This window comes from Eschrichtius robustus, chromosome 1 (assembly GCF_028021215.1).
Source record: "Eschrichtius robustus isolate mEscRob2 chromosome 1, mEscRob2.pri, whole genome shotgun sequence".
Lineage (NCBI taxonomy): Eukaryota > Metazoa > Chordata > Mammalia > Artiodactyla > Eschrichtiidae > Eschrichtius > Eschrichtius robustus.
The window spans coordinates 192,580,590-192,599,197 of NC_090824.1; the positions used below are offsets into that span (position 1 = coordinate 192,580,590).

An 18,608-nucleotide genomic window follows, 5' to 3' on the forward strand; every position below is an offset into this window, starting at 1 on the left:
TACTGATTGGTTGTCTCTTCGTAGAATTCAATACTCTGACACTCTACGTTATAGATTTACCTAACGCGATCGTTTGACCGTCTTTCCCACTAGACTCTAAGCTCTTTGAGGGCAGGGACCCGTCTCTTTTGTTCACTGTAACACCTGCAGGGCCTCAGGCAGGGCCTGGCTTACGATAGGCACTTGGTAATTCTCCTACGGGGTCCATTTTATTGGAGAGGATTTCACATTCAACACCTTCTACTGGAGCTGGTCTAAAGCTCTAGCTCAGCGCTTTCAGGGGACGGCAATTCTTGGATGGGAGGAGAGACTGCGGTTCCCGTTCCAAAGAGAGAGAACGCAGCCATGCCTAATACACGTGCTTTGAGGAGAGGATGTCTATTGTCTACTGATGCTTTCAGAAGAGCGTCTCAATCTTCCTAGAATACAACTGCTTTTTTCTTTCTTGGGGAGTTATTTTAAGATGGCAGACGCTGGTGACTCTCTCTGCCCACCGCCCCTGCCCTGCACCCTAGCGTCCCTCCGGCAGGCCTGCCCCTCAGCTCTGAGGCTGGCTCCCCTTGATGACCCATGGCCAGGGCCTGTCACCCACAGGCATGGAACCCTTCCTGGTCCGCTCAGCACTGAGTGAGGTCTGAAGGAGGCAACAGAGAAGCCCTTCGATCTGACGATGAAAAAGCAAAGACTGCAAAACGCTAGGAATGCTAAAAGTAGTCCGTGGAGCTCTTCCTCCCCGGAGAGCCTAGGGTGCGGTTTCCCAGGGGAATACAGATAACGGAATGAGGGAGGCACCCGCCCAGGGCCTGCCGAGGCAGAGGGCCCGGCAGCCCGACGATGAGTCAAGTGCATCCAAACAGAAGCTGAAAAATAAGTTGGCAAAGCACTTAATGGCGTGCTTATCATGCTGAATAATTCAGCAGGCTGACTGCGCTGGGAGTCGGTTCACAGTTAATGGAGTATTTCCTGTAAATATTATTTTCTCTTCCTGTTTCATCATCTCATCCAGTTCAAAAATCTTTACTAATCTGGGGAAGTGACAGCAATGCATCAATTCTCTGAGCTAATGCCCCCAATTCTGAAATACTCTTAGGAAGCATAGGAAGCTACATTGGCTGCTCTGGGGAAAGGGGCGACCATTTACTCTGGTTCCTTCTCCTAATGTCTCAGAGGGGAGCCCTCTGTGCACCTAATTGTGCACCTAAGTGAACATAAAAGCGCTCCTAATTGCACATCAAATAAATAAGTAAATGCTGTCTGCTGAATACGTAACAAGGACCAGCACTACCATCCTTCCCCCCATGGAGACATTTCATTAAATATAGGCTGGCGAATGGGCTGCAGCTGTAGATGATGATTTACAGATCTCGAATACGCCTTCTAGGGAGGTTTTTTTGGAGTTACGTGTTTCACACTGTTCGTTCTTTAATGCGTATATTCTCTGACACAGCCTGCAGGACAGATCTTCATCCTAACTCTTCCTGGCACCCCATTCGGAAAGCATTTTCTGTTGTAAATGATAACGTTTTCTCATGATTCGATGGCTGGTCTGGCCACAGGTTTGGAAAGTGCAAATTCCAGCGGGCGGACAGAGAAGGCAGCTCAGCGTGGCACTGCTGGGGGTTGAGTCTTGAGTGTGGGAGAGGCTAATCGCCCAAAGCCTTTGGTCCTGGTGCTACAAAGAAGAGGCAGATTGTCCCAGAGATCAGAGCTTTCGGACTTTTCCAGGCTCTGATCTAAGGAATGCAAGGTCCTCCTCTAAAAGAGGGAGCCCTTTGTGATCGATTACGTCCAGCTTTATTTATCTCTGCCCCAGCTGATCCCGGTTCTGCAGGAGTTAATAAGCAATGCCTTTTCAGTACATATCGTTTGATTTTCACTCAAATGTTCTCAGGGAAGAAGAAACACTCTTGCTTGTACTAACACAACTATCTGAGACTGACGAGCCAGCAGCTCTGCGGCGTGTCCCCACTGATGGTCACTTTACGTAGCTGGCATTTGCTCTTTTTTGATGCTTGGGTGTCTTTCCTTGGCCATAAGTGCAACCTAAGACGAAGCTTGGGATTTACTTCAAGTTCCCAAGTGCTGGTCTGACAATGTTTCATGATTCCCTGAAGACAACAGGACAGTACCTGGTGGAATAAAGGACCTCTCACCTGCGAAGAGCTCCGTTCCTACACACGCAAACACACGCTAAAAGGGAATGTGGTACATAGGAGAAAACAGGGTAAGATCATCTATGTAGCTGCAAGGTTTTTCTTTCTTTTTTTCACCACTGTGACCCTCTTTGCACGTTTCTCACCATTGCTAAACCCAGACAGTTAGACATGTAAATACTGCCATTCCTGTACTCTTGATACCTCACTCACAAACGGTGCCTAAAATTATCACCCCAGAATCATGGGGAAGAAGAGAGGCATGTTTTGCAGTGTGATCAGTATTTTAGTAGGAACAAGAGTGCAGAAATGGGGAGGCAGGCAGAGTGAGAGGGAAAACATCACTGGGTGAAGGAGGGAAATAGGAGGATTTAGTGAGAGTTGATAGGGGGATAGTTAATAACATAAAAATTCTGCAATCTGTCCTTGGATACGGTTTGGGATTCTGTCTGATCTTTTAAAAGAGCTCATCTACACAAGCAAGGGCCACTATCCTGGTGTATGTGGATGTACTGTATATTTTAACTGTTTTTAGTCCTATGTGTGGGTTTTTTAGGGATTTGGGGGGCTATTCTTGCACACATCATTCCGAAATACTCCTGAAATTGGCCTTGAGCTTCTGAACATACACAAAAGCCAAAACGCCCTCTTTGGGTGTCCACACGTGTCTCGCTGTTCCTGACACATGTGCCCTGAGGGCAAAGAAGCTGTCTTTTTTTTTTTTTTTCTCTAACATCAGCAGCTTGCATTTTCGGCTGTGCTTCTGCAAGGCCAGGCGTCTGTTTAGAAGATCCAGGTAGCAGATAGGGGCGCGTGATTGGGAGGGGCCTAGAATGTTCTCCCTACTCCATGGGTGAGGGACCCTGTGCTTTACTCCATCCCCCCCAAAGCCCCCAGGGCTTCAGAGTGAGGATTAAGCAGTTTAGGGTAGACTCTGCCACCAGAGTGGCAAACTGCACGCCACCCAGGGAACTTGGAACAGCTACGGTGCCGCCCGTTTCTGGGCAGTCATCAGCTACCCACCCCTCCTTTTCTGGTGGCCCATGTGGAAGCACTTGAGCGCAGTCTCGTAGGAGGCTGAGCGCCGCTTGCTGTGTGCATTATCTGCTGAAGCTCTGCAGCTGTGGATGCCAGACAAGGCCTCCAGGCCCTCCGAAGGCGAGGGAGTCGCTCGCCCTGCCCCTGCCTCTACTTGAATGTTGGCTCTTAGCATGGTGGTACCATGTGACACAGCTGCTGTAACTGGGTCAGAGTGTCAGGGAGGGCTGTGCCTGGGCCAGAGGTGCAGCTGTTGCTACAAAAGGGCCTTCAGGTGCCCAGAACTGGGCGTCACTCCCAGTTTCCCGAGCACTGCCGGGGTCCCGGGTGCCAAGCTCTGCCTGGCCCCTTTTGCGAGGGTGTGGTGCCGCCTGGAGGGTCACCCATCACTCGGGGCCGGCCCGGACTTGAGCCCTGTCCCCAACTCCTCGAGTGCAGAGGCCCTGCCGGACACACCTGCTGCGCCTGGCTGACCCTCCCCGAGTCTGAGTTCGGAAAGGAGGCCCGCGGCGGTGGTTCTCAACTCTGGCCGCACATCGGAATCAGCTGGGAGGCTTTCTAAACGGTCAGCGGCCGGGTCAGAGATGGGGGAGGGTGGGGCCAGGGGAGACTGGGGCATCTCTTCATCCTGACAGTTTCACGTGAGTTTCTGATTTTTAGCTGAAGACAGACTGGGGCACTCGTATGTGATGTGCACCAGTGGTCACTACCACGTGCCCGCGTCTCTTTAGGTTCACAGGTCCGGAGCCAGGGAGTGTGCCCTGTGCATTCAGGGACTCACAGGTGCCTTCCACGAAACAGAGATGGCCTTTTTATGAAGGTGATGACACTGGCTGTGAGCGGAAGGAAGAGACGCCCTGCATCCTTCCCCCTGCAGCTGGGACCTCTCATCTACGGCTCAGGCTAAGTCTTTAGGGCCCATGGCAGGTCTCAGCAGAGGCGGATTCCCCTCGGGCCAATGAAACTTTGGGTCTCTTCCCCTCGTGGGCCCCTCCCCTCCCCTCCCCCCGTCCTTCCTTCCTTCCTTCCTTCCTTTCTTCTGCGCTAGGCGGCTTGTGGGATCTTAGTACCCCAACCAGGGATCGAACCCCGGCCCTGGGCAGTGAAAGCTCTATGTCCTAACCACTGGACCACCAGGGAATTCCCGTCATAGGCTTTTCAAAGGCCTGTTCTTAATTTTATACGTAGATTGCACATTCATTTCCTAAAGACGGCTCCCCAAGTTACAGAAGGGCCAGGGTGTCCTGGTCCCGGCCCTGCCCTTCTGCCTCACAGGGGATGTCACGATGGGGAACTGAAAGCCACTCACAGCTACTGTCATTTTTCCAGCGTGCCGAGTGCCTCTCCCGTTCCTCTCTCTGTTCAGTCTCTGGTTCGAAATTCTTGATACTGTCGAGCTCCAACTGAACACCCGCTGCCTATCTGCCACCACTACCTGGATGTCCCATCGGCCCAAAACTCGGCATGTCCTAAACTGAACTTCTCTCCCCTTCTCTTATATCCCAGGCTTTGGTCAATCGAGAAGTTGTTCTAGATTCTCCTCCTGCTCCAACGTCCACCCTGTCGCCTCCCGCCATTGATCAGTCACATCACCTTCTAAACATCTCACTTCCAATACCCCTTCTCTATCCCGGGCACGGAGAGCCACCCCCAAAGCCACGCCACCAGCTCTGGCCTACACTAATGTAACGATGTCCCGGTTGGCAAGTCTTGCCCTGTATCACTCCACTCAACCTCCACCAGGTGCCAGGACGATGTTTCTCTGACTACGAAGGTCTGATGTGGTCACTCCTCTGTCTCAAAGATGAAATCCTCTTAGCAAACCCTCAGGATTCTGTTTGCTGGGTCCCCATCAGCCTCCCCTCTGGCTCCTCTCCCACTGCGTTCCGGCCCCAGCGGTGCTGTGTGCTTCTCCATCACGCCACACTGCTCTCCTTCACAGCGCTTTCACGCACACCTGTGTGCCTCCTCACCCCATTCGTCCATCTGCAAAACCTCTGTCCGCCCTTTAAGACTCAGCCCCTACTTTGCTGCCTGTGAAGACGTTTCTCCTTAAGCCCAGCTGATGACTCTCTCCTTTAATTCACCACCAACCCTCACACAGACCTCTCTTATCTGTAAGATGCAATTACCACACCCCTCTCCCTGATGTCCTGCGCAGGTCCTGAAGACCTGATGTGTGTCTTAATTATCTCAGCACCTGGTGGTCTGCCTTGCCTATAACAGGTACACAATAAACATTTCTGAATGAATGACTAATGACTCTGATGGCTTGGTTGTCCCTCAATTAGCAATAGACTTGAGAATCCCAACTACTTCCTTAGAGGCCACAGAAGCGTGCGTTATTTTAAATAACAACTCAGTTTGAATAGAGGCAATATCCGGAATAAACGTGTTGACCTTTTAACATTTTTAATCCACTGACCTGCATAAGTTCAACCAATGAGAGTAAATTCTCTTATTCAAAGGCTGATTATTCACATGTTGCGCTTCCTACTTTTCCATATTTTGAAGTCCGTTTTGGAGTCTGACAAGAATAGTTACAATTTATTGAGTCCTTGCGCTGTGTCACACCCTGCGTTTTACATATATCACATACATCAAGCGCTACCTCATTATCTCTAAAATCTTCATTAGCACCTCAATTAGAGAAACAAAGTGAGCTTAAACATATTAATAAATTAAACTGAACACATACCGATATTTGTAAGCACGTTTTTCAAAAACACTCAGAGGGAGAGAAGAATTCAACTGTGGGATTTTAATGAACTCCACTGTAGACCCCAATCGTCCAAGCTGGCCTTGGTCTCCACCAGTGTGGGCCATCAAGAGCTGGATACATTGTAACCAGGACTGGGTTAAAAGATCTAGGAGTATCCGTGGCTCTTGCGAGCAGAAAAAAATGGCCAAGCAAGTTGGAGAGAGGGGACAGTGGATGGAAGAAGGAAGGAGTAAAGAGAGAAGAAAAAGCACAGAAACTTACAAAGGTCATAAGGGAAAGAGGCAGAGAGGAAACAGAAAGAGTGTGGAAGAAGTACAGACCCAGTGACTGAGAAAAACAAAGACGGAAAAAATAAGAACGCAGAGTCCAAATCACGTCCTACAGCAGGGAACTGGAGGGGTTTTGGAAACAGTCACGAAACAATGGTCTCCGAAACGGCCAGGTTCCTACGGAACTGTCCCCAAGGAAGCATCCCTCCATCATATGCTCCAGATCTTTTCATAGAACTTAACTGACTGGATGATCAATTGAGTGAAAATCCTCCTCAACACAGGGCCATTTTTTTTTTTTCTATCAATTTAATAAAGAAACTGGTTAAAGGCAGATGTTAACTGGATAGACTACAATAAGCTCGGATATGTAGTGTGGATTTCAATCCTGTTCGTGGATAAAGAAGCTTGGAAAGCATTATGCAATAACATAATGAACCTATATTGCTTTCTCCCTCCGAAAGCAAGTGTGGTTTTGATAAACTTTTAATATGTATTTCAGGGTCTGAACCGCATACCGCCTCCCCATTTTTCTCTGCCGGAGGAGTTGAATGACAGCTCTCACCTCAGAGATATTTTTCCATTATAATTTTTCAATTTGTTCTGGTCTAAAAAATGTGTGGAAACAAAAACAGAGAAAATTCAAGCCCTGTGTCCTCTTCAAACATTCTGTTTTGGCTTCACTGTGAGTTTGCAGACTCCTTTCTGCTTCCCTCTCTTTTTTGGCAAATGACCTTATTTCTTCCAGATTTCTGATCACTTCTAATATGCCAGAAAATATTTACTGGATTTGCAGGAAAGCCTCTCATGCTTCTTTAGTTTTCACCTCTTTTGGGTCTACAATCTCTTCTTTTAGTTCCCCTCCTCCAAAAAACAAAAAACAAAAAAACAAAAACAAACCTTTGGGAAAACTCAGATTAGCCTCGGGATTCAAGAGAGATGTTCTCAAGCACACAGCACCCCAGGAAACGAAGGAACAGGACAGTCTCTCAAAGTCCTCTGGTCCATCTGCCCTGGGTGAGCTGATCTAGTCTTCTTACCTTAAATAATTTTAACAGCTTCCGTTTCCTTAGTGATGGGGAGGAAAAATATTTCCCCAGGGAACGCAGGCTGGATGACTGCGGAGGAGTTTGCATATACCCAAAATTAGCAGGAGACCGGGGGGCGGGGGGGGGGTGCCCAGAGGCCCTGAGGCTGCACGGGGTAACATTTGTAGTCACTTCTCTGCCCGTTTCTCCCTCCACCTGAGTGCCATCCTCCCACAAAGGAGAGCACGCTTACCTTCCTGGGCTTGACTTTATCGTGGTAGTCATACTGGAAGATGCCTTTGTAGCTCAGTCCCAGCCACCACGGTATCCCCTGCTTGTCCTAGGACATCAAAAGGAGTACGGGTAAGCATGGGACCAGACAAGAAGACAAGAACCAAGAGATCTCCTGGTTCACCTGAAGACAAAGGGAAATGCAAATTCCTTGAAGTGGACGGAGCCCACCTCTCTGTGCCTTACCTTAACGGGTGTGCCCTGTCATCAAAGGATGCTCAGTAAAGTGACTTAGACAGTGCCCTGGGTTGGGGACCCAGCTCTGCTCCTAACCAGCTGGGGTCCTTTCTCCCTTTCTGAGTAAGAAGTGGACGCCTTGTTCTTTGTTCTCCTTCTAAGACTTTAGGTTTTCCGAGCTGGGCCCCTCACCTACTAACAGGGAAAATCTGAGAGATGCTGAACATTCTAACAGAATGACCTTCTGAGCCGAGAAACTGTCATCGACTGTCAGAGCTGGAAGGAACCATAGAGACTACGGAAGCTGACTCCTCTAAAAATTTTGTCTTAAAACATTTTATTTTTTTAGAGCCGTTTTAGGTTCACAGCAAAATTGAGAGGAAGGTACAGGAGTTTCCCATGTACTCCCATCCCTACACATGTGTAGCCCCCCCCGTGAAGAACATCCTGCTCCAGAGTGGTACCTTTGTTGCAAATGAGGAACCTACGCTCACCCGTCTTAATCACCCAAAGTCCATAGTTCACCTTAGGGTCCACTCTTGGTGTTGTACATTCTACGCGTTTGGACAAACGTATAAGGGCATGTATCCATCATATACGTAGTGTTACACAGAGTATTTTCATGGCTCTAAAAATCCTCTGTGCTCTGCCTATTCATCCCAGCTTCTGGCAACCAGTTTTGCCTTTTCCAGGATGTCATAGAGTTGGAATCATACAATGTGCAGCCTTTCCAGATTGGCTCCTTTCACTTAGTAATATGCGTTTAAGACTCCTCTAAATTTTATTTTTTTAATTTTGTAGCTCATACATGCATATTTATTTTATTCCTTCCAGAACAGTGGAAATGCTCTCAAAACTAGCTCAAGTTTTCTATATCACTTTTTTCCCCTATTTGAATAAATTTATTTATTTATTTATTTATTTTAAAAGTTTTATTGGAGTAGAGTTGATTTACAATGTTGTGTTAGTTTTCGGGGTACAGCAAAGTGAATCAGTTATACATATACATATATCCACTTTTTTTTTTTTTTTTTTTGTAGCTTCTTTTCCCATATAGGCCATTACAGAGGATTGAGCAGAGCTCCCTGTGCTATACAGCAGGTTCTTATTAAGGACTCTTCTAATTTTATAGACAAAGAAATCATGCAAAGCTTGCGTCCTACTCTACTCAAGACCCTCCCCTTCCCCCCAGCAGGCCAATGGCAGTGCAGGGTAGGCAGGTGCTCATAAGGTGTGTATCCTGTTCACCTCATGAAGACAGTGGCTACCTGGCAGGACTGCGGAAGCAAAATCGAAGCTTAGACACTCTGGGAACTGAATTAAAAACACCAATACCATCTTTATTCCTCTAACAGAGACCTCTGGCTCCCCAGATTTTAAGTTGTAAATCTACATTCAAGACTGTTAATTAGAGGCTCCCAAATGCTAGGAGTTGACAGTGGGCATATCAAACAGCCTTTCCCTGGATTTGTCCTAATTGCCACATGCGTGAATGATCTAACATACCCCATGGTGGATGTCTTGAAAACTCACAATTGGCTTCAGCATTTTCAAATATATGTGGGGCAAGAGTTAGTTCAAGGTAAGCACAAAGGTGAAGGGCAAAAGAAATACATTTTGAATTTTTAGAAAAGTTTCTGAATTTCTTTAAAGGTATGAAACCCCTGTCTCTGGAAAGTGCCCGGGTGACTGCAATGGTTTCAGAGAACAAAACAAGAGGAGAGATGAAGGCGACTGCAATTTCAGTTTGTCGAGGTAAGAGCTCTCATCACACCGTGAAATGTGGCATTGTGAAATTTACAAGGCCACCAAACAGTGAGTCTCGATATAGTTAATTAGGCTCTTTCTCCAAATAGATAGGAGAGCAATCACTCACGTCTGGAGATTCCAAGAGCCAAACACACAGGCACACCTGGCACTTGGAAAATCGCAAGGTCTGCTTCTGGCCTCTAACAAGCTGCAAAGGAGCATATTTCTAAAGTTTGATTGGAAGGCAGAAAGCGTGCATATCAGAGGTTGCCTTTCTGTCAAGTTCTAGGGCTGAGGAGGAAATGGCACACAGGTTTAAGCAAGTAAAAGACCAGATGAGGTTTTATCTCAAAGCCTTCCCATCTAGCTGTCTCAAGCCATCTCAACAGTCTTCCAGCATCTAAAAAACTTCTGTGGGCTAGCTGAAGAAGCAAATTTCATAATCTCTATTTTAATTACGAGCGACGGAGGTGAGGTCAAGCTAAGAACAAACAGCAAATCACAGAATGGAATGGAGTCGGGGATTCTCGAGTTCCCGGCTCCCATTCCTGAACGCAGACCCCTTTGCTAAACATCACCGTAGAATATCTCCACAACTGAGGGAGAGACTCACAGTTTGATTTCTGTGACATGCCTCTTGTAATAACGTCAGGACTACTGCCGGACCCTTCTGTTTCCTTTTTGGTAGCAAGATGGCAAAATGGACATGGGCTCCAAACTCTCATTAGCAGTGTAAGAGTTGAACCCTGGCAGCCAGAAAGGGGGATTCTGAGCCTCTTTTCATGATCAATTCCATTTCCTTTTGGGGAGCTGACTGCCCACTGGCTTCAGTGGCCACATCCCAGGGCACAGCCAGCTGTACAGGGGGTAAGTCTCCTTAGAGGATCCATCCTTCTCATGTGGGACAGAAGATAGCCCAGGAGGCCAGGTCACACTTCTCATGACAGACTATAGCTTAGGCTTAAGCAGGGCAGGGATGGCTGTGATGGTCCTATGAGGTCTGTGCATCATGGTGAAGAGGGATGAAGAGCTTCTGTTGGTGGGAAGGGTGTTGGAAGGACATCAGGAGGAACTGAATCACTGCAGGCTCTGATAGATCCTGGGCTGAGCTGCTGGGTGGGACTGCAGTCCCCATACATGCCTCATAACTGAGCTCCACAAATATCATTCTGACATTTGTTCCCACCATGGAAATGTGTACATCCAACTACTCAATTCAATTCTCAATAATAGTACTTGGTACATATTTACTGGGTATCTACTAAGTATCAGGCACTACACTGGGTTCTGGGAAAATATAACAGAGTGCAACAGTCTTTGCCATCAAAAGGCTGCAGTTTAGAGGAAGATACAGGCCATTATGTTAAAATGCGTACCAAGGACGTGCAAACTGCTGTGGGCGACACAACAGTGAATGAAACACGGTGTATGTTCTGGTCTAAAGGAATTAAAAATATAGTCGGGGGCTTCCCTGGTGGCACAGTGGTTAAGAATCCGTCTGCCAATGCGGGGGACACGGGTTCGAGCCCTGGTCCGGGAAGATCCCACATGCCGCAGAGCAACTAAGCCCGTGAGCCACAACTACTGAGCCCGTGCGCCACAACTACTGAGCCCGCACACCACACCTACTGAAGCCCACGCACCTAGAGCCCGTGCTCTGCAACAAGAGAAGCCACCACAATGAGAAGCCCGCACACCACAACAAAGAGTAGCCCCTGCTCACCGCAACTAGAGAAAGCCCACGCGGCAACGAAGACCCAACGCAGCCAAAACTAAACAAGTTAAAAAATAAATAAATAAAACTTCACCTGAAAATATTTAAAAAATATATATAGTTGGGTGGAAACACGGGGAAGGAAACCGGTGGAAAAGCATGGAATCTCGGGTTGGTTGGTGGGACTGTCTTGAGTTCAGAAGTGTTTTCTGCTCTTTTTGTCTGGACTTTGGGCAATGACTTTGATAAACTTCACATTGGGGTAAACGAAGGAAAGGAAGTTATCCTTTCTCAGGATAGAAGAGGGCGCGTGAGGACATCATTACCTATTATTTCGAAGAGGAGATCCCAGCCTGGGACATTATGGATAAAACGCAAGAGAATTTAGAAGGGGGCCTGTGTTACATTGGACTTGCCATTGCCCCTAGTCTTCTTTAAGAAGACAGAGCCTGTCGATTTGTCAGACCATAGTCCCACTTCTCCTATTAAGTTGCCTACGTGGCATTTGACCACCAAGAAAAACACTGTTGATTCTGCTTAAAGTTTTTGTTCTTTGCGCTTAGATGGAATTTTCCTACTGAGAGGCTCTGCAGTCCTGATCTCCAGGATTCTTCTGAGAATGAAGAAGTAGGTATTTACCACACCCACTTCGCAAAAAGGCAAGTGAGTTTTGGAGAGAACCCGAATCAAGTCTCACTACACTAGGGGGGGACGTTCCATCGTCCCAACGCCCCCTAGCATGCGATCTTCCTGTCCAAGTCCTCCCCATTCCCCAAAAAAATCTTCAGTAAGGTTAAAAAGAAAAAAAAAAATGAGAACATTTTTTTTTAAGGGCATGGTGGCAACATTCACCAAATGAGTTCACTTACCTTCACTGCGTAATAGTGAACCCCGTAGGTTGGGAGAGACTCCACGATGCTCATGTAGCTGGGAAGACAACACAACACACACACCTGGTTATTCGGCAGAACTGGTATCATATACGTATTGGTGTGTGTGTGCACGTGATAAAGTTCTCAGAGTAATCATTTCCGTGAAAAATACATGGAACCACCCGCCCCCGGAGCTACGTCTCTCCCAGCAGAACTGAACAACCCTGACATCCACTATGTGAACACACACACACACACACGGCCTCAGCAGCACTGTGGGTTGGGGGGCGCTTACTTGACAATGGCTTGGCCTCTGGTCTGGCCGTTCAGTTTCTTGTAGTGCTCGATGACCCGGTCCTCGCTAGAACGAGAGGAAAGGAGCCTCTGTCTCAGTCCCCAGGGCGACGGCCCCACTCCCCGCTCACGGAGAGATCTGTGAGCCCCAGCATCCTCATGAGAAGCTCCAAGGAGCCAAGAGCTCCTGGAAAAATGACTTGTCCTGAAAGTAGCATGTCCGAACGCAGCCCAAGTGAGATGCCTAGGGCGAAGGATGTGCCCAAACCTTCTGTTTTCCCCTCAGAGGACTCGCATTCTCTTTGTCTTGGGCTTATCATCAGTAAAAGGAGAGCCCGGGGTTTGCGGCTTGGCTCCTTGTAAGAAATGATACTGTGGGAGCAGAGGACGAAGTGGGGAGCGTGCGTGCCAGCGGTTGGGGGGGGGTGTGGGGGACACGGGACAGAGGACAGGGAGAGGGCTACTGGCCGGAGGTCCGCGTGGAACCTCTGGCCGACCTCCCTCGGGTCCTCCTCCCCCTCCTGAGCTCCCGGGGCCTCCGGGGTGGGGCAGGCAGGCGTGGACTCTTGACAGGACGCCCACGGCCTCCCCACCCCGAGGTAGCGGGCAGGGTTGAGGGCGTCCAAGGAGGATGGGTAAGTTCTGGAATCTGGGGCCGGGTAACACAGACCGTGAAGCAATAAAAGGCCCAGAGGAGCGCTGGCGAGATAAGAAGGAGGCAGAAATCAGAGGGGCACCCCGGAACCTTCTGAAACCTTAGTTCTAACACAGCAAGAGGCCAGCTCGCTCCTTGAGGGGCAATGCAGGCCACACCCTCCTGTGACGGGGCGGACGGCAGCAGGGGCCCCTCTGGGAAGTGACCCCGTGCCCCGCTGCCTTTGCAGGCTCAGGAGCAACCTTGGGAATCACAGGGGAAGCACATCCCACCTGCTGGGGGGTCACGGCCAAAGGCCTGGCCTCTGGGACCGGCCGCACGGCCTTCCTCCTCACGCCTCTGCCTCACGTTCCTCCCCGCTGGCCCGGGGACTCCGTGACAAGGAGGCAACCCCAGGGACGAACCCTAGAGACCTCCTTGGTTGACCTTTACGAGCTATTATTCATTTAGTATCCCGGAACTGATCGAAAGCCTTCTTTCACCCCCCTCTGTCTTTGCCAGCGAGGCCACCTCTGGGGGGGGGGGGGTCACACATTCTACGTGTTCATCACCTAGTACTTGGGGCTCATTTAGTTATCTTCTCGTTACTCTCCCAATCTTCCATGAATCTCTCTTCACTGTAGTATTCTGAAATTTGACGCACGTAAGGCTGGCCCCTCACAGGAACGTGTCTTCTCTAATGCCCCGGATGGGGAATGGCTGCCTACGAGGGGCCTCGGTGTAGTTGAGGGTTGTGTCTATGGGGTCCGGGCACCTCTGTTCAGAAAGGGGCAGCTGCAGCCGTGTTTCTCCTCAGCTCCCACACACCACGGAAGTTCTACGCGGAGGGGGACAAAGCCCTCTCCTGACAGAGAATTCTCCAGAAGCGTCCTCTCTGGGGTCGACACCAGCCTCCCAGAGCATCAGAGTCGTGTCAGGACGTTCTGGGGTTACCCCTCCAGCTTCCTCCCCAGCCAGCCACTGAATCAACAGCCGGGTGGCCACATGACGTGGCATCTGGGGAAGTGGACTCCTAGGCCCGGGGTCCAGCCACACAGCATAGCTACAGGCCTGCTTCCTTGGTACAGAGCTGCAGAGAGGGTCCCTGGCTCCCTGGGCTGAGGAGGGGAGACGGAACTTAACACAGTGCTGTGGCTGTGAACATGAGCACGGCGTCGGGAAAAACACCAGCGGTGTCAGCAATACCGGCAGGCAGCTCTTCAGCTGTTCACAAACTGACTGGTCCGAGGCTGGGGGGTCTCACCGTGCCTGACAGCTGTGCGGATCGGTCACCCTGCCTCGCCTGGTCTCTCCTGCTGTCTGAGACCCACCGCGAGGCCACAGTATCTTCCTTCTTCCTCGGCTTTTCCCACCCCTTCTGCCCCAGTGGAAACTCCACGGGCTGGCGTGTGACAAGAGCCGCCTGAGACCCACTCCGCCCCCGGCCCCGCTCCTGCCCCTCTCCAGGCTTTGACAGATGACTCACACGCACCAACTACCCCAGATGCTCGGCGCGGACTAAATGGGATTATCATCAGAGGCCCGTGAGGCAGAGGAAACGGGATCCCAAAACACGTTTGGCGGACACGGTGTCACATGAAGGAAAAAGGCAAATGACCAAGGCTGACCGTGCCCCAGGCATGGCGTGGCTGGTCCATCTCTGCAGACAAGGAGCCCTGAAACAAGGCGATGGCCACAGGGCTCCCTGTCTCGGAGGAGCCGTCGGCCTGTGACGGGAAGATGGCCCCTCACACCTGGAATGGGCGGTATGAGTGGTCCCGCTTTTGCAGCAGAGGCGTTCCAGAGAATCCAGCTCGGGGCCCTGATGCTGCCTTGTTCTGTGGCCCTGGGCACTTTGTGCCCCGGATGCCTCCCCGATAGAGAAATCACGTGGGGTGAGAAGTCCAAGCTTGTTGACGCTTGGGGGAAACGAGCAGAAAGGATTATGACGTGATGACTCAGCCTCACTATGCGCCGTTCCCCTACTTCCTGATGGCATTCTGTGCCTTTTTATTTCCTCTCTTAATTACAGCCTGAATTTGGTCGATAGGGTTAGTCCCATTTTAGAGATGGGAAATCGAGGCAGCAGAGAAGTCACACGAGCTTCCTGGACTATCATTACCCCACGGTTCAGAGGCTTGGCTGGGATTCTAAACCCCACTGCTTTTGCTCACTAGGCTGTAATGCCTTCCCTGACTAGTGGCGGATGGGCTCCCAGTGGCTTCTTTTGGCCTGAAGGTTGTCCACTGCATCTGTGAATGTGTGTGTGTGTGTGTGTATACTTTTTTTTTTTTAAGCAATGCACCATCAGAACGGTTCATGCTACTGGCTTGTTTGTGCATAAGCTGAGCTGTAGAGCAGCTGAGGGTACCTGCTTCAGAAACATCCCTCCCTCGGTCCTGCCATCCTCCCAGTGCATTTAGACAGTGACACGGGCACCTCTGGGTCCAAATGAGGCCCGGGGAAAGCGCTGGCCTGGTCACAGAGATAGAGGGCTGTTCTGGCAGGACAGCTACGGATGCAGATTTGGATGAAGCTCTTCATAACGACAAAAGAGAAAGCATAAGCATGAAGGAAGGAGTCTCTGTATTGGTGATAATGTTTGCATACAGAGCAGACTGCGGAGGTAACAGAAGAAAATCCAGAGAGAGAAAGAGGAGAGGAAAGGAGGTGTTCATAGCTCTGAAATGAGCACAGGGTATAAAAAACATTTGGAAACAAACACATGAGATAATTCAGGGAGGGATTAGGCTGAAAGCAACTCTGATTCCAGACAACCCAGCAACACTACAGCCCCCGGCTGGCAAATACATTTCACCAGGTAGGATCTACCAGCTTCTCGAGTTACTTCCTTGTATCTCGAGCTCCTTCACCACTGGTTTCCTGAAAATGAACCGATGGGAGGATAGAGAAGGTAAGGCCCAGGGAGCATAAGGAACTGGGGAGAGGTCAATCGGGTTCCACGAACAAGGGAACAGGAGTGCCATCTGGGGGTGTTCGTATGTGCACGCCGCCAGGTTGGAAGTCTGGAAATTGACACGTGCAAAGTCTCTGCACGTTAAACCAATTGTGCTCTTTGGGGGCAAATTAGAAGGATCTAAAGCCACTATTTATGGACACCTGCGTTACCAAAAAAAAAAAGAATGGCAACAAAACAGTTCAGAGAGATGAAACTGGGGATGCCAGCGCACGGGTGGGAGCTCTCAGCCTCAGGGTTCAGCTCTTTTGTTTCCCGTCCAGCTGCCCCATCACTTGGTCTCTTGGCAAGAAATGATTTACGTACTGGAGTTTCATCCTGCTAATGCCCTCTGCAGCAAGACGCACCCCATCCCAGCCAAAGGAATCCCTTAAAGCCACCCGGATGACTGAATAACTAGTCTGTCGACTGGAAAGGTGTCTGGACAAGATGAAATGTTAGTAAACTGGCAACTTCATAAAGCATGTTGCAGAAGTGCTTAAAAGTCATATGTTATAATTCAATAAGATTGACTTGTTCTGCGATTTTGGTTTTATCTTATTATTGTTTTTTAAATAAAAGCCGTTACAGTGCTTTTTGTCAAGGAGTCAGAAGGACGACTGGGGGAGCGGCATTTTGCTTTCAAAGGACAGTGGTCAGGGCTCGCTAGCCCAGCAGTATTTCAACACGCTGCCCGGCAATGCAAACCCCACTCCACTGTGACCCGAACCACAACCTGGGAACCGTTCAAGTGCACGATTCGTTCAGAATCAGTAATTTCGGGCCCGACAGATGAACTGCGGTGTAATGTTACTCGGAAGCTAAATCAGGAGATATTAAACATTGTGGGAAAATAAAAGAATCAATCTCTCTCTTCTGCAGAGAAAAAACCCCTGTCCTGCTCCCACATCTCAAAACCCCACACATCCTGTCATCAAATGTCAAGGATTCCAAAGCGAAACTCTAGCAGCTCACGAAAGAATCTCCAAGGAGGCAAAGCATCCAGAGGGAAATCTTAGAAGGTTTTTTTTTTGTTTTTCTGTTTTTTAAAGAAAGAAAATAGGAAAAAGAGGTCTCCCACATTTCATGTTATTTAAACAAATGCAGAAAACAGTTTCATGAAGACTCAAGCCACTCGATACAGTTTGGAGTCGCTGTCTGATTGGGGTGCAGGCGGACCCGTGGTGGCGGGGAGGATGGACAGTCGCCCGGAGCCCCCTGCATCCCTAGAAGGGGCTCCGTCCTGGAGGGGGGATGCCTGGGGCATGCAGAGAAAGGGGGCTTACCAGTAAGCCAGGGAGGGGTGCTCCTTCAGAGCCTGCGTGGGAAGTGCTGGCAGTTTCTTCAAGTCCGTCCTCACCACTTCGTTGCTGGAAGACAGGGCAGACAGACAGACAGACAGCGCGGCAGAGACAATGATCAGACTCGGAGAAAGCCACCGCACCACGCGAGGCGACCCGGCCCAGTCTTGTCCTCAGACCCCGCATCTGTTCCCCTTTAGTGAAGAGTGGTGCTTTCTTTGTACTTATTTACTTAACAGAGACGCAAAAGAACACACAGCACGCAGAGCCCAGCGGCCTTTCCTTGTAGAGGGCAGGGCCGGGCAGAGCCGTCTCGGATGCCTGCGGGTTCTTTTCAAGCCCTGCATGCCAAGGGGGCACGGACGAGTGTCCCCGGGCAGCAGGAATGTGGGCAGAAGGGTCACCACTTTCCCCACGGGGGGACCTTAGGGAGGTCTTGAGGGCCCCGCCGTGGGCTTTGAGAATGGACAGCTCGATTGTTTTCTCCTTAAGCTGTTTCCCTCACTAACCCACACAGGCCAGTTTTCTTTGCCTGGACTGACCACATGCTAGAAACTGTTGTCCAAAATATGACAAATGAATAACACTTGTTTTTAAAAAAATTTTTTTTGATTGAAGTATAGTTGATTTACAATGTTGTGTTAGTTTCAGGTGTACAGCAAAATGATTCAGTTACATATATATATTTTTTTTTCCCACATTCTTTTCCCTTATAGGTTATTGCAAAATATTGAGTAGAGTTCCTTGTGCTATACAGTAGGTCCTTGTTGGTTACCTACTTTGTGTATAGTAGTGTGTACCCGTTAATCCCCAGCTCCTAATTTATCCACCCCCCTTCCCCTTTGGTAACCATAACTTTGTTTTCTATGTCTGTGGGTCTATTTCTGTTTTGTATATAAGTTCATTTGTCATTTGCTTTTGACAAGATCCAGAAACGACTTAGAAAGTGTGAAGTGGATTATCAGGCACTAGGAGGAGGTCTTATGCGTCTGGTCCCTGGACCAGAAATCCTTCCTTCCCTTCAGACTCGCATGGTCTCAGGTTTGGGAGGCCCTTTAAATTCCCCTAATTTAATCAGGGGGCTTCAGAGGCTTGACTCCCCTGTGGGCGCTCAGCAGACCCGCACCCCTGCTGGGACAGGGACGTCTGGGCGTTGGTCCCCACTGTCTACCTCCAGAGCCAATCAGCATGGGCGCTCAGCAGACCCGCACCCCTGCTGGGAGAGGGACGTCTGGGCGTTGGTCCCCACTGTCTACCTCCAGAGCCAATCAGCATGGGCGCTCAGCAGACCCGCACCCCTGCTGGGAGAGGGACGTCTGGGCGTTGGCCCCCACTGTCTACCTCCAGAGTCAATCAGCAGCATCCACTTGGGATGGCTCTGCTGTGTAAAGGTGTCTCCCTATACTGGTC

The 18,608-nt window shown here is 49.7% G+C and overlaps 1 protein-coding gene across 5 annotated transcripts in view; it reads right to left on the minus strand.

Annotated features, from left to right (window-relative positions):
* The window catches only part of FRMD4A (FERM domain containing 4A), a 341,961-nt gene that overhangs the window by 77,289 nt on the left and 246,064 nt on the right, over positions 1 to 18,608 (minus strand). For all 5 annotated transcript variants that reach the window (XR_011076055.1, XR_011076056.1, XR_011076057.1 and 2 more), the window contains exons 8-11: positions 17,184 to 17,267; positions 12,309 to 12,374; positions 12,011 to 12,068; positions 7,464 to 7,550 (exon numbers count right to left, since the gene is read on the minus strand). Coding sequence is in view for 1 of the 5 variants with exons in the window: in XM_068561738.1 (XP_068417839.1) it covers positions 7,464 to 7,550; positions 12,011 to 12,068; positions 12,309 to 12,374; positions 17,184 to 17,267 (295 nt within the window). In the remaining 4 variants the exon portion in view is untranslated. The remainder of the gene's footprint in view (positions 1 to 7,463; positions 7,551 to 12,010; positions 12,069 to 12,308; positions 12,375 to 17,183; positions 17,268 to 18,608) is intronic.